We start from the raw sequence: 16,330 nt of genomic DNA, 5'->3' as shown, positions 1-16,330 counted from the left end.
GGTAGATAGCATATAGAGCATGGTACACTGGAAAAAGGGATAATTGATATCACAGAGGCTGGGGCTGTAGCTCAGTGGATGATGGTCTCCCGTATTATATCATACAGTATTTTATCAACTGTCCAGAAGAGAAAATCTACAGAACTAGAAGGAGGATGAGTAGCTGTCACAGGGAGACGGGAGGACTGGAAAGCAGCAGCAAAGGGGAACGGTCTCCTCTTTGGAGGCAGAAACGGTCTAAACTCACATAGTGGCACATACCATCCCAGCGGAGGCAAAAGGATAGTGAATTTGAGGGACCCTGGGCTACATATTAAGACCCTGTTTCAAAAACAGAAAAATTTCTAAAATTGGTTATAGTAGAAGTACAACTCTGAATGTACTCAAAGACACTGAACTGCATACTTTTTTTTTTCTCTTGAGACAGGGTCTCATGTAGGTCAGGCTGCCTTCAAACTTATCACATAGCCTGAGGAGCACCCCAAACTTCTGATCCCCCTATTTTACCTCCCCAGTGCTACAATTCCAGGTATGCACCATAACACCTTCAATTTTGAATTGCACACTTAAATGCCCAACTGTACAGCATGTGAATTATATCTCAATAAAACTATTTTTAAAAAATAGGAGGCAGTGGCTTTTAGCAGGATAGTAAAAGTCGAGTAGAGAATTCTCAGGTAGCAGACAGTACTTGGAATGTGAATTTCAAAGCAAGAAAATAGACAGTGAACGTGAACAATCAGGGAGAAATGAAATTTAGTGTGACTATGGTAAAGAACTGCTTGAGGAATGGAAAGAGTCGGTTTGGTTTACAAGATACCTTGAGTGACCCGAGACTAGAGTATATCCCGTGAGCCAAAGGCTTTTAAAGCAGAATGTCCACCATGTCCAGGCTATTGAATATGACCTTACACCTCTATAATGGTTTCCTTCCCCCACTCCTAATAACAAAACAGTAACAACTATATCAGCAGATACTGGAATACTTACATCTGACTCTGGTGACTTCTCCCTTTCAGGAAGTGTCTGGTGCCTACAGGAACGCCTCAACGGGACCACTGTTTCTTCAGCCTTTGATACACTGACTCGGAAAGCTTTTGCTTTCTCAATCAGTTGTTTTGCTTTGGATACATTTTTTGAAGTACTGTTTGCCTAGACAAAAATTTGAACTATTAATTCAGATCACAGAAAGAATTTCATATTTGATAACAGAAAAACCTAGAAATACATAATGGAAAAAACATTTACATAAATTACATTAATAATCAACCAGGAAATGATTATTCAAATCTTACCAAGGAGCCCAAATACAAATTTATTTAGTAATACTTAGTCTTAATTTTTTTTTCTTTTTTCTTTTTTTTTTTTTTGGTTTTTCGAGACAGGGTTTCTCTGTGTAGTTTCGGTGCCCGTCCTGGATCTCTGTTGACCAGGCTGGCCTCAAACTCAGAGATCCGCCTGGCTCTGCCTCCTGAGTGCTAGGATTAAAGCCATGTGCCACCACCACCTGGTCTGATTTTTTTTTAAACCTATAATTGTCATTATAAGTGTATCTGCATATAAACCCAAACCAGGCTGGAGAGATGGCTCAGTAGTTAAGAGTGCTGGCTGCTCTTCCGAAGTCCTCAGTTCAATTCCCAGCAATCACAAGGTGGCTCATAACCATCTGTAAAGAGATTTGGTGCCCTCTTCTGGCCCGCAGGTATACATTCAGAAACACTGTATACATAATAGAGAAATAAATCTTAAAAAAAAAAAACAAAAAAAAAAATACAACAAAGACAGAACCAGGTGGCGCACGCTTTTAGACCCAGCACTCAAGTCTCAGCAGAAGCAGGAGTGAGTTTGAGGCCAGCTTGATCTGTATTGGTGAGTTCCAGGATACCCACAGCTACACAGTGAGACCCTGTCTCAAAAAGACCAAAACAAACAAATAACTGAACCCAGAACCTATATAAAGTTGGGCATGGTAGCTGCTATATACCAGTCGATAATCCCAATGTTCCTCCAGAGAAATGGGAGGATTCACAAGCTGGCTAGTCTAGACCATGCAGTAGCAAATGGAAGATCCTATAACAAATAAGGTGGAAGACAAGGACTGACTCCAGTGTGGTGGTGTTGCACACTGCCACAAATGCAGGTAAGAGTACTTACTGTACATGCAAACACATCTCTCTCACACACACACACACACACACACACAGTCTCTTTTAAAAACCAAAATTTAGCCAGGTCGTGGTGGCACATGCCTTTAATCCCAGCACCCAGGAGGCAGAGGCAGGCAGATCTCTGTGAGTTTGCTACAGAGCGAGTTCTGGGACAGCCAGAACTACATAGAAAAACCCTGTCATGAACAAAAACAAAAACAAAACAAAACAAAAATTCAGAAGAGGGTCTACAATTTACATTCAAATTGGTGGGTGATTTTCCCACTACCTTGATGACAATATATTCTCTTTTTTTTGGGAGGGGGGAGGTTTTGAGACAGGGTTTCTCTGTGTAGCTCTGGCTCCTTTTGTGGAACTCACTCTGTAGACCAGGCTGGCCTGAAACTCACAGAGATCCGCCTGCCCCTGCCTCCCAAGTGCTGGAATTAAAGGTCTGTGCCACCACCACCCGGCTCTATTCTTTGATTTTAGTTAATGAACTAAGGTGAATTAGTTACTGCACATGCTGTATACAAGGCTCTCACTAGATAATATAAAGGAAGAATATCTAATACATGGACATTGATTCTACAGAATCTAATTAGATATGATAGAAAAGAAAGAGTTAAGAATAGAGCTGAGAGGTGGGAGTAGTGCCACAGGCCTTTAATCCAGGCACAGATGCAGTCTGATCTCTGTGAGTTTGGTCTATAGAGTGAGTTCCAGGACAGCCAAGGCTGCACAAAGAAATCCTGTCCAGAAAAAATAAAAATAAAAAAGAACAGCACTAGGGGCCATGTATGATGGTGCACACCTATAATCTCAGCCCTCTAGGTAGATGCAGGTAGATGTGGACACCTGTGAGTTTGAATCCAGTCTGGTCTACATAGGGAGACCTTGATTCCTAAAAGGGGTTAAGAACACACAGGGAGGAGCTGGAGTGGCGGCTCAGTAAATAAGAACACAGGTATCTCAGCAGTTAAGAGCACTGGCTGCTCTCCCAGAGACTAGGGTTAAATTCCCAGCACCCATGTGACTCACAACCATCTGTAACTCCAGTCCCAGGCAATCTGAAGCCCTCTTTGGTTTCTTCAGGTACTGCATAAATATGGTGCAGACATATAAGCAGGCAAAACACCCATACACAGAAAATAAAAATAAAGAAAAAAATTTTAAAAAAACACATAGAGAAACTGAAGCAGGCCAATCATACATTCAATGACTGCCTGTTTGCCTATGAGTACTGGGCTCAAGGCCAGCTAAGCAAGTTATGAAGACTATGTCTCAAAGTCAAAAAATAAGAAGAGGGTAGAGGATAAAGTTTAGTGGTAGAACACTTAACCTAGGATGTCTTACACATCCCAGCACTGTCCCCTTGACCCCCCAAACAGACAAAGCTAATACAATCACATAGTATACACTATTAGTGTGTGTGTGTGTGTGTGTGTGTATATCATCAGAGAAACAAGAGAATAAATGGCATAGGTTGTAATTAATGGACTTATAATACATAGGAATCCTCTTTGCTATCACTTCCAGTAATTATTGCCGGTCTTTTAAGGAAACAGTGTCACCTTCAGGACTTCAGTACTTTTATTACCTTTCTCTTCTGAGAAGTGAGATCTCCCTCAGTTGTTTCAGATTTCTTAGACATTTTCTTGGATTTTTTCTTAGATTTTTGGGGAGTACTAATTCTAGTGAATTTCATTCTGGAAAAGAATGACATTTATAAATATTTTCATAACAATGTACAGGATGTTAAATATAAAAACAAACCAGTTAGTATTCCAACTTAAAAAGAAAAAATTGTCATCAGTTTGATTCAATAATAAGTGAAACTTTTTAATTTAATTCTGGTGCTGGGGATGGAACCATGTACATACTGAGCAACAATTCTACCACTTAGCTACATTGCCAGCCCCAAGGTTTATAATTTATTACTTCATTTAATAAGCCTAGCTGGAGGTGGTGGTACATGCCTTTAATCCCAGCATTCGGGAAGCAGAGGCAGACAGATCTCTGTGATTTCGAGGCCATCCTTGTCTACAAAGCAAGTTCCAGGACAGCCAGGGCTGTTACACAGAGAAAACCTGTCTTGGAAATAAATAAATAAATAAACCAAATAAAAGAAATATTAAGCCTAATCAACACATTTTCAGCACCCATCCATGCTGTGGAGTTTACTTTTCAATAAAATCTCGCTTGCTTTCAAAACATAAAAACAATAAGCATTGCCCAGGGGTGGTGGCACACACCTTTAATCACAAAATTTGGGAGGCAGAAGCAGGTGGAAATCTGAGTTCCAGCCAGCCTGGTCTACAGAGCGAGTTCCAGGATAACCAGAGCTACACAGGGAAACCCTGTCACCTCCCACCACCACAAAATAATAAGCCTAATGGTGATACCCATAATTCAAGCACCTGGGAACCAGAAGTGGGAGAATCACTCATGAATTCAAGGCCAGCCTGGTCTATATAGCAAATTCTAGGCCATCCAAGGGAGACCTTGTCTCAAAAAATAAAAAATAAAAAACAAAACAAAACAAAAAAAAACCAAAGAAAGAGGGAGAGAAGAGGGAGAAGGAAGGAAGGAAGAAAGGGGAGGAAGCTAAGTCTACCTGCCTAGTATGAGCAAGGCCCTGAGTTTTAGCCCCACTAAGCACAGCAAAAACAGAAACAAAAAGAGAAAAATAATTCTTCCTTTGAGGCCAGCCAGGTCTACAAATCGAATTCCAGGAAAGGCGTAAAACTACACAGAGAAACCCTGTCTCAAAAAAACAATACTTCTTGAAGAAAATTAAAACTAGTCCCTGGATCACTGTACTATTAGACAGGCCCAGTATGCAAGAATATGCTCCAGGTATGTCAGTACCTAAGGAATAACACTCAGCTGGGTGTGGTGGTGCAAGTCTTCTGCACCACAGACTCAGGAAAGGGAATCTCCTTGAATTGGAGGTCAGACTGTTCTACATAGAGTTCCATGACAGCCGAGCCTACGTAAGGAATCCTGATTCAAAACAACAAAAATCAACAATAAAAAACACTCTTATGATATTTATGTTTTGTTCTATTTTTTGAGACAGGGTTTCTCCGTGTAGTTTTGGTGCTTGTCCTGGATCTTGCTCTGTAGACCAGGCTGGCCTCAAACTCACAAAAAATCCGTGCTGGGATTAAAAGCATGTGCCACCACCACCTTGTAGTGGGTAGCCATTCCAGCCTTGGCCTGGAAGTTCCAACCCCCATTGAGGCTTCAGTAACGGTCACACTTACAAGGTGGAGCTGAGAGAGGACGCTAAAGACCCAGGATCCAAATGAGAGGGATCTCTTTGGTTCCTGGACCCTGGATGCTGCAGGTAGACCAAGCAGAGATCTCCAGAGAACACCGCTGGACTGCGCCATACCTTTGCCAGACCCTACAACCTACCTATCCCTTCATTTGTAAGTTACCCCACAAAATTAACCTCCCTTCTAACTACGTGGAGAGGCCTTAATAATTTCACCAATACCACCTGACCTTATGATTTATTTTCAATTTCCTATTTGAGTACTTAACAAATAAGAGTTTAGAACTAGCTGGGCGGTGGTGTGGTGGCATGTGCCTTTAATCCCAGCAATTGGGAGGCAGAGTTCAAGGCCATCCTGGTCTACAAAGTGAGTTTCAGGACAGTCAAAGCTACACAGAAAAACTCTTGTCTTGAAAAACCAAAGGAAAGGCTGGGGCAGTGGTGGCACACGCCTTTAATCCCAGCACTTGAGGCCAGCCTGGGCTACCAAGTGAGTTCCAGGAAAGGTGCAAAGCTACACAGGAAAACCCTGTCTTGAAAAACCAAAAAAAAAAAAAAAAAAAAAAGAAAGAAAAAAAAAGAAAAACCAAAGGAAAAAAAGAGTTTAAACTCATCTCAAATGTTTTTGTAACTCTTCTGAAACAGACTTTAAATTAGCTGTATTAGCTAGGTGTGGGGGTACACACCAGCAATCCTAGCATTTGGAAGAGGATTCTGAGTCCTGGACTAACTTTGTCTAGAGCAAGAACGTGTCTGAATAACTAATTAGTTAATAAACCTGTGTGCAGTGGCTCACACTAGAACCCAGCACTCGAAGCTGAGGCAGGAGGACTGGCACAAGTTTGAAAGCATTCTAGGCTACACACTGAGTTCCAGTCTGAGCTACTGAATAAGACCCTGTCTCAAAACAAAACAAAAGCCAGGCTGGGTGGCACAGGTCTGTCATCTCCCAGCTACTTGGGAGAGTACAGAGAGGAAGAGCATGTTTAAGGCCTGGCTGAAAATCAAGACCAGTCTGAACAACCTAGGATACCTTGTCTCAAGTGAAAACGGCGGAGATGTAGCTAAGTGGTAGACCACTTACCTAAGCTATGAGGTTCAATCCTCAGAGTTGTATACATATTAAAAATCTATTTATAAATAAACTGCATTCTAGAAAATAAATAAACTCTACAATGCTTGAAGAATTTCCCTTCCCAATTAATAATACATGTAGAAGGTTTCAACTTAAACAAAATTTTACCTAATGGGGCTCTCCGAATCAGAGGGTATTGTTATTAATTCCGCTGTGTACAGGCTGTGTTTTTCTGATATGCTGGCTGCTTTTGGGGTGGAAGGCTTCACAGGACTAGTGTCCTGGGCATCCTCAGACTCAGTACCTCTAAGGGTGACTGTGGCAGGCGTGTTGCTACCTCTTAGAGATCTCCTGGTTGGCTTGGGTGTGGAAACGTTCTGCAGCCTGTTTTCAGGCTCAGCTTTGGAATGTGTGACCATATCCTTGATTGGTGTGCTGTGTTTTCTTGATTTATTTCTGTCACACAGAGCCATTTCTAGAGAGTTGTGTGCTGTATCCTCACAAACAAGACTTTCACTGTTAAGTAATGATTTGCTTTTGGAAACTTCGGACTTCTGTCTTAAACTCCTTCGAAGGCTAGTTTGTTTTGGTTTATCTTTTGAGGAAAAGGATGTTTTTTCCTTTTGCATGTTTTCTTCTCGGTTTCCACCTGGAGTGGTCCTAGTGCCTATCGTTTTCCTATCTTTTTTCTTTGACTTTTTACTTTTCTCCTTCGGAAAACTTGCTTTATCAGTGTGTGTCTGTGAACTACCATGATTTAAAACTATCTGGATATTAGGATTTTCTATGATTTTTTCAGAACTGTTATCACCGTCTTCATTTACAGATTTTTCACTTGGGTCTTTCTGCTTCTCCAAAGGTCTCTTGAGTCCAGTTTTGAGCATTTCTGACGGCGGCTGCCTGAATGCTCTCATAAACTGCTGTCTCTCTTCCATGCTGCACTTTGGTACCAAAGCCTCAGAGCTCCCGGCTTCCAGCACAGCCAGTTCTAACTGGCCCTCCTGAATCACAACATTCGATTTCCTTTTCTGAGCTGTGTGCTCATTTTCTGGATCAGAGAGGCTACTCTCCAGATCAAGCTGTTTCTGTTTCAAGAACATTGGCGGTATTTTCCCTTTCTTTTTGGGGGGAGTAGGGTGAACCTGTGCAAGAACAGTAACTGTCTTAAGGTGTATGTGTGGAGATAACTCACAGCTTTCTGATTCACCTTCAGAACTTTTGACTGCTTCACCAGGTGCAGAAGGAACACAAGCTGGCACTGCAGGGTCAGGTATCTCTTCCACTCTAGCTGCCTTGTGACTTTTTAAAAATTCCTCATAAGAGACCGTTATTGTACTCTTGTTTAAATCAACTACTTTGGTTGCACAAGCTCTGGGGTCCACATGATTCGCAGTCCTCGTGTTTTCATCGGCCACAGAAGGTTTCGTCTGTTTAATGTCTTTGCCACCTTTCTTAAGCTGACTTATTTCGTCTGCCAAGGGTAAACTTTCAGACATATCTAGCAGCTTGCTGTGCTTCCTTTTTCTCAACATTTTGCCATCATTTTTTGTGGTGTCTTGTTTAGGATATACTTTCCGGGACCTTTTGGGGGGGGTCACTGGCTTGTTTCTGCTGTCTTGAATGCTTTCTGTAAGAACCTCTACATGTTTTTTGTAAAGGAAAACATCAGTGCTGCTTTCCACAAAATCACTTAAACTGCAGTCCTCCTCACGATCACCACTAATTCCCACCGACGACTCAATTTTTATATCATTCAGTTGATGAGATAAATTAACTCTCTTTCCTTTCTTCTTAACTTCCACATTTGAGAGCACTTCCAAAGGTGTTTTACAGTCTTTGCTGTTGTCAACAAGCAGTGATGGAGATGGCTTTATCTTGCCCTCTTTTGTCGACTTCTCATTTGAGGGTGAAGTCTTTCTAAAATAATGAAGAATATTACTGGCTTTTGGCGGCGAGAAGACTCTGTCTCCAGTCTTTCCTACTGGTGATAAATACTTGGTGATTGTCTCACAGGAAGAGCTGTCATCGTCTGTCCTCCGCTTTTTGCATGGCTAGCAATTTAAAAAGGGGGGACACATTTATTTCAAGAAAACAATATGAAATATCAACTGTCAACACAGATTTAACAGCTAGGACTACTTTATTTGTGTGTATACATGTGAGTGTGTGTGACATATGCACACATCTGTGTACAAGGATGCATGCAGAGGCTGCAGAAAGATGTCAGGGGTCCTTCTCTATCACTTTCAGCCTATTCCCTTGGGACAGGGTCTCTCATTATACCTGGAGCTAGGTTGGTGGCTGGCAGGTCCCAGCAATCCTCCTGACTTTGCTTCCACATATCACTGGAGTTATAGGCCTGTACAGTCATACCTGACTTGCTGGGCATTTGAACTCAGGTCATATACTTGTATATGGAAACATTCTTACCACTGAGCCATCTCTCCAGCTCAGGAAGGCTACTTTAGGTGAAAAGTGACACATTAGAAAGAAAATGACCTTTAATGTTAAACCTACAATCAAATTTTATGTTGTATCAAGTTACATTCCCAATTTGTATACTTTATACCATATGTATATATACTATACTTCAGTAAGTTTGTATTGCTAGGTGTGGTGGTTCATGCCTCTAATCCCAGCATTCAAGAGCCACAGGCAGATCTCTGTGAGTTGGAGGCCAGCTTGGTCAACAGAGAGAGTTCCAGGCCAGTCAGGGCTACTGGACAGGTAGCCAGACCCTGCCTCAAAAACAAATGAACCAAAAACAACAACAAAGTGTATACTGATCAGCACTTGGGAATCTGAGGCTGGCAGATCTCTATGAGTTTGAGGCCAGCCTAGTCTACATAGCAAGCTCCAGGCTAGGGAATATAAGGGAGACTCTAGCTCAAAGAAAACAAACAAAAAATTTATATTGAAACAAAACTAAACTCATAAGAAAGCACAAATTTCTACTCTCCTCTGGTTATTTTATTTATTTGTTTGTTTGTTTGTTTGTTTTGAGGCAGTATATTTCTATATAGCCCCAGTTGCCCTGCAACTCACTATGTAGACCAGGCTGGCCTCAAACTTAAGAAATCTGCCTGCCTCTGCCTCTCAAATGCTGAGACTAAAGATGTGAATCACCATGCCCTATCTACCCTCTTTAACCTTAGAAAGCATCATCTATCTCACAGAATCTATAATGAATACATAAAAATGTGGAACCGAACACAGGGTAGGGCCCCTACAAACAAACAATCCATTCTGTTTTACTTTTTTGGTTAAAAATAAATACACCATTCTAAGTATCTCTAAGAAATAGTTATTTAAGAAGCCCGGGACCACCAAAAGAATACTTGCCACAAGTCTACTGTTTTAATTTTCTACAAGTCATTAACTATCTCCTGCAGTAGCCATTACCCTCACAGAATTAAGGTGCTTATAACACTAAGGATGGTCATATTTGTGTTAGTCACTTGCAGTCAGCAATGATATCTACACCCAGGCGAGCTAAACAGAGATTACAATGCACCCACGTATGGCTGACGAAGACCGGGCAAGGCACTGGATGCTAGGAAGAGAGCATACTGCTCAGGGTGGACAATCACTAACCAGGTGATACTATCAATAAAAGTGTAGTTTTCATCGCCAGCACTAAGGCTGGGGAGAATAACTGCCTAGGCACGCACAAAACCCTGGATTTGGTTCCCACCACGAAGTAAAACCAGGCATGGTGGCACGTGCCTGCAATCCCAGCACTGAGGAGGTAGAGGCAGGAGCAGCAGAAGCTCAAGGTGGATTTATTGAACTTGAAGACAGTCACATCTACATAAGACACTTTTTGAAAAAACAAAACCAAACAAACAAAAAAAACAATGTCAAAAATAGAAAAAAATGCCGGGCGGTGGTGGCACAAGCCTGTAATCCCAACAGTCGGGAGGGAAAGGCAGGTGGATCTCTGAGAGTTCAAGGCCAGCCTGGTCTACAAAGTGAGTTCCAGGACAGGCTCCAAAGCTTCAGAGAAACCCTGTCTCGAAAAACCAAAAAAAAAAAAGAAAAAAAGAAAAAAAAAATAACCAACTTCTAGAAATACTTGAACATGGATCAACACTTAGATTTAATGCTGCTTTCTATATCCCTAGAGCAAACAGACTTTTGGTGACTGGACTCATCCAGCTGCTGACTCACTAACAACAGTGATCCCATTTTTGGCCATACCTGTATCTTCTAAAGGTTTCATGGGTTTATCTTAAGAGTACAGGTGATTTCAATTGTGAAACCTGTAGGGTAGCATGGGCAAATTAACTGGTCTAATTTTCTGTGACCGGTATTTGTTTTCTTGACTACGTGTGAATGGCCTGAATCAACTTTGCTACTGGAGTAAGGAAATATCTTACTTTTCTGGGTTTATTAGAGTAGAATGACTAAGCCTGTCTTTAGAAAGACATTATTTCTCATTTTGTTTCCGTGTGTATTGTAGGTTTTAAGTATAAACAAAAGCTGGGCATGGTGACTCATACCTATAGTTCCAGGGCCTTGGAAACTGAGGCAGGAGAACTACAGTGAGTGGGAAGCCCTCCTAGGTTGCAAAGAGTTTCAGGCCAGCCTGGGCTACAGGAATGAGAACTCAAAGAAATAAGTCTAAATAACATAAACTACTTACAAAGATCCTTAAACCTGACCTAGAAATCCACTAAATTAAGCAAATATGTTGTGGTGGTTGGAGTAAAAATGGCCCTACAGGCTCATATATTTGAATTATTTGGAGAAAGTGTATCACTGGGGGTGGGCCTTGAGGTTTCAAAAGCCCATGCCTGGCCCAGTCTCTCTCTCTCTCTTGGCCTGCAGATCAGGATGTAACTCTCAGCTACTGCTCCAAGCACCATGAGTATTGCCATACTCCTTGCCATGATAATGGCTAAACCTCTGAAACTGTAAAGAAGCCACAATTAAATGTTTTCTTTTTAAAAGCTGCCTTGGCGGTGGTGACGCACGCCTGTAATCCCAGCACTTGGGAGGCAGAGCCAGGCAGATCTCTGTGAGTTCGAGGCCAGCCTGGTCTACAAAGTGAGTTCCAGGAAAAAGGCGCAAAGCTACACAGAGAAACCCTGTCTCGAAAAACCAAAAAAAAAAAAAAAAAAAAAGAAAAGAAAAGAAAAAAGCTGCCTTGGCCACTGTATCTCTTGATAGCAAAAAAAAAAAAAAAAAAGTGTGACTAAGACATATGTATATAAAAACAAAAAGATGAAAGTGAGTTAGCTAGAAAATGCATCGGTAACTTGCATAACTGAAAATGCATACACTGTATTGGTTACAAAGTTAATTACTGGCTGGGCGTGGTCACTCATGTTTTTAATCCCAGCATTCAGGAGACAGAGGCAGGCAGATGTCTCTGAGTCTGAGGCCAGCCTGGTCTGTATAATGAGATTGTCTCAAAAAAAAGAACAACTCCATTAGCTTCCATACACACCCGACCCCCTGCTGGGACATGCACTCTGCCAACAGAGCTACTGCTCCAGCCCTCAACCTTCCTGTCTTCTGCTTTACCCAAGCCCAAGCCTTACAACACTAATAAACTTACTTCTCAGCCATATTTCCATCCTACTCTCAATCTTTAACTTCTCAGTTCATTGGATAAAATACATCTGCCAAAATAACAAAATACTGCTTTTAAAGACAGTAAGGAGATTTTTATTTTGAGAAAATTCAAATGAATTAACAAAGCTGTCTGGTTAAAAGCATAGTACTGATGCTGCACAAGTAGGCAGAAGCTCAACGGAGCGTGTCAGAAGAGCGAAACCAGACAAGGCCGCCTAAGAATTCATACAGGGCATCCTTGATACGGCCCAGCAGGCAAAGGGACATGCTGCCGAGCCCAATGACCTAGTTTGAGCCCCAGGATCATGGTAAAAAGGGGGGCACTTCTTCCCATAAATTGCCCTCTGACCTTCACACATATGCTGACCCCTGCACATACAATAAATAAACAAATGTAGCAAAATAATTTTTAAAAATAATTTAAGTGATAAAAATAACATTCAAATTAACAGGCAAAAGAGTAAGAAATGATAGTGGGACAAATTCTGAGCATGTAGATAAATGAGGTAAAATACAAGCAAAACTATATAGGTTAAAATAATAAGTGAATTAGAAAAGATCTATTATTATTTTCTATAAAGCTTTGAGATGGTGTCAGAGGCACCACACAACAGACACTCAAGTCAGATCGAAGTTTAAGTATCAGCCCTGACATCTACTAGTATGGAAATCTTAAGTAAATTACTTTTTATTTTTAAGTGTAACTTAATGAACTGGGTGTGGTGATGCATGCCTCTGATCCCAGTACAAGCAGGCTGAGGCAGGTGGATGGTGAATTTGAGATCGGCCTGTCTGGGCTACTCAGCAAGACCCTGCCTCAAACAAAATTAATTTGGTCTGTTTTTCAATTGTTTTGTTTTATTGAGACACTGTCTCTCTACATATCCCTGGTTGTCCTAGAAATTGATATGTAGACCAGGCACACCTCAAACTCACAGAGATCCACTGGCATCTGCCCCCAGAGTGCTAGTATTAAGGGTGTGCACCACTCAGACCAGATGTAAGATTTTCCCATAGATCAGGTATGGTGGCCCACATCTTTATTTTACTTATTATTATTATTTGTTGTTCTGAGAGACAAAGTCTCACTGTAGCTCTGTCCTGGAATTCAATCATCTTTCACCTTATCATAGGGTCATTATGTAAAGATATGTTAAAAAAAAAAGCCCTTACCATATTAAAGAGTAAATATCATTATTATAAAATAGACATTATAAGAAGGGTACCAAAAGCAGAAACCACAAACCAAAGATTGATAAACCTGACCATCCCAAAATCAAATAATTCAGTGCCCAAAGACCTTTACACCTGAGACAAGCTAAATAATTCACTTGATTTAGCAAATAATGTATATATTCTTCAGCAGAAAACAGTTACTTGATTCTAAAAATTAAGAGTTAGAATTTCTTTTGAACGAATTAAAGAGAAAAATGATAGGAAACTTCCTTTTTCTCTCTTTTTTTTTTTCTTTTCATTCTCCTTTCTTGTTTGTTCACATGGCTTTATGTGACTATGTGAGTAGGATCTACCCCAAAAGAACTGTGACTCTGGAGCAGTGAACACACAAACTAGCAACTTCCCCTGGGAAGAAGCATGGCTGATGGATCTTGTAAACACAGGATCTGAAATGAAATAATCAGTAATTTCTTGTGCCATAATCAGGGCACAACAATGACTGAAGAGTAGTAGAAAGTAAAAATACTCATATGATGGGGCTGGAGAGATGGCTCAGAGGTTAAGAGCATTATCTGCTCTTCCAGAGGACCTAGGTGTAATTCCCAGCACCCACACAGCAGCTCACAGCTGTCTGTAACTCCAGCACCAGGGAATTTGACCCCCTCACACAGACATACATATGGGGAAAACATCAATGCACATAAAATAAAAATAAATAAATCGTTAAATGTAACAAGAAATAAAAACAAGCCAATGGTGGTGATATAAGCCTTCAATCCCAGCATTCAGGAGGCAGAGGCATAAGGATCTCTGTGAGTGCCAGGCCAGTCTGGTCTACAGAGTGAGTTCCAGGACAGCCAGAACTACACAGAGAAACCCTGCCATGAAAAAAAAAAAACAAAACAAAAAACAACAAAAAGAGAATTAAAGTGAACACACATCTTAACTCACTTCAAAAGCACCCGAACACATTAATTAGAATGCTAGTCTGAGACGTGGTGTATTAAAAAAACATAGGAGGGGCTGGAAAGATGGCTCAGAGGTTAAGAGCACTCACTGGCTACTCTCACAGAGGACCCAGGTTCAATTCCCAGCACCTACATGGCAGATCACCATTGTCTGTAACTCCAGCTCCAGGGGATCTGACACCATCATACATACAGACACACATGTTGGCAAAACACCAATGCATATAAAATAAAAATAAATAACTTTTAAAAATAGCAGCTGTGGAGAGGCACAAGCCTGTAATCCCAGCACTTGGAAAATGGTTACAAAAGGATCAGTAGATCCAAATTCAGCTTGGGTATTTCTGTATCTACATATAGATATCAGCCATAAGTATACTATAAGATCCTAGCCATTACTTAACGGCATAGAATATCATTATGGTTGCAGGGTGTATTTTTTCTTCTGGAACCCAAGGCTTCCCACATTAAGCACTGTCCCCAGCTTAGTGTATTCTCTGAAACATGGTAAATACAGAACACCTAACGTGCCACAGAGACTCTTAACTTAGATTACATTAAGCTCTGCAGCCACGAGAAACCGACTTGATTCTTAAGTGACATTCTAAATGGAATTCCTAGGACAGGTATTTGTACAGACTAACTGAACTTAAAGCTTTATCTTCTTCGCCTTTCTATGATTCCACATCACGAACAAAGAACTTGAACGTGAGATCCTCGGTGACATGTCATCCACCAATGTTTCAGGACCCGAGAACTGTGCTTTTTAAATCCTGGCTCACAGTGAACCCGAAATCTTCTTAAAATTCCAATGAGGGCTTACCATTACACACCGAGGCAACAACCATCCCGCACAAAACTATAGCTGTGGATCAACACATCACTCCTTTCCCGTCCAGAAGCCAACAGGACTCCCACCACCTCCACGCCAAAACTCCCCAACACAGGAATTTGACAGATCCTCCACCTCACCTCAATCTCGTAGTCCTTTACTGGAGGGGGAGCTGCAGCCGCCGCCATGGTCAGGACCCCCACCATGATCCCTGCCTCCCAGAGCCCCGGATCCTAGGACCTCCAGCGGTCCGGCCCAGCCTGGCTGGAGGCCATAGAAGCGGCCGATCCAGTGGGAGCAAGCTACGGGACCGCGGGGTCCGTCCCGGGTCCCCGAGAACCCACCAGCCAGACGCGAGTGCGAGGCTGGGCCCAGGGCCGTCAAGCCAGGCTTAGACTGAGACGTCGAGAAAGCGCGAGCGCAGGCCCACGGCGGGGCGGCTGAACAGTGTACGGTGCCCCCGAGGCAGACGCTCCGGGCTAAGCGTTCGAGCCCCGGGCCGCAGTGGGCGCCGCACACCGAACCTGGTCAGGCCTTGGGGCTTCGGCGGGAGTTCTTGTCAATTGGGTTTTCGCGCCGTCCGGAACGCAGGGGGCGGAGCCTATGACTGCTTCGGGAGGCTGCGCCTACGGTGAGCCAGGAAGACCAAACTACTTCGTTTGGCGAATCAGCAGGTGACGGAACCAGTTCTACCCTGGAATCCTACTGGAATTTCGGAGACAGACGATCCGGTGTTTGACTATTAAGGACGTGATTTGCCTAAGGTTACCTAGTCATTTGGTGGCCGAATTAAGACTTAGACTTTAAAATTATATTTTTGGCCGGGCGGTGGTGGCTCACGCCTTTAATCCCAGCACTCGGGAGGCAGAGGCAGGTGGATCTCTGTGAGTTCGAGGCCAGCCTGATTCACAGAGCAAGTTCCAGGACAGGCTCCAAAGCTACAGAGAACCCCTGTTGGGGGGAGGGGAGCGGGGAGAGAGGCGTTTAAAAAAAGAAAAATAAATAAATTAAAAATAAAAGCACAAGGGGTTGGGGAATTAGCTCAGTGGTAGAGCGCTTGCCTAGGTTCAGTCCTCAGCTCTGAAAAAATAAATAAATAATACAAAAACAAAAGCACAGAAGTAAAACGTCAAGCACGGTGGTGGAGAAACGGCACAGTGCTTAAGAGTGCTAAGACACAAAGACACACTCACCCCCCCCCACACACAAATAATAAACAAACAAACAATAAATAAATAAATAAAATCTTTAAAAATAATAACTTTTTAA

The 16,330-nt window shown here is 42.1% G+C and overlaps 1 protein-coding gene across 1 annotated transcript in view; it reads right to left on the bottom strand.

Annotated features, from left to right (window-relative positions):
- The window catches only part of Atad5 (ATPase family AAA domain containing 5), a 54,474-nt gene extending 38,846 nt beyond the window's left edge, over positions 1 to 15,628 (bottom strand). The window contains exons 1-4 of the mRNA XM_036194422.1: positions 15,202 to 15,628; positions 6,674 to 8,556; positions 3,748 to 3,856; positions 991 to 1,152 (exon numbers count right to left, since the gene is read on the bottom strand). Of these exons, the coding sequence (XP_036050315.1) occupies positions 991 to 1,152; positions 3,748 to 3,856; positions 6,674 to 8,556; positions 15,202 to 15,267 (2,220 nt within the window). The 5' untranslated portion in view covers positions 15,268 to 15,628. The remainder of the gene's footprint in view (positions 1 to 990; positions 1,153 to 3,747; positions 3,857 to 6,673; positions 8,557 to 15,201) is intronic.
- Positions 15,629 to 16,330: the final 702 nt, after the last annotated feature.

Source organism: Onychomys torridus, chromosome 8 (assembly GCF_903995425.1).
Source record: "Onychomys torridus chromosome 8, mOncTor1.1, whole genome shotgun sequence".
NCBI classification, from domain to species: domain Eukaryota; kingdom Metazoa; phylum Chordata; class Mammalia; order Rodentia; family Cricetidae; genus Onychomys; species Onychomys torridus.
The sequence above is the reverse complement of the archived record's forward strand: the minus strand, read 5'-3'. Positions and strand labels throughout refer to the sequence as shown.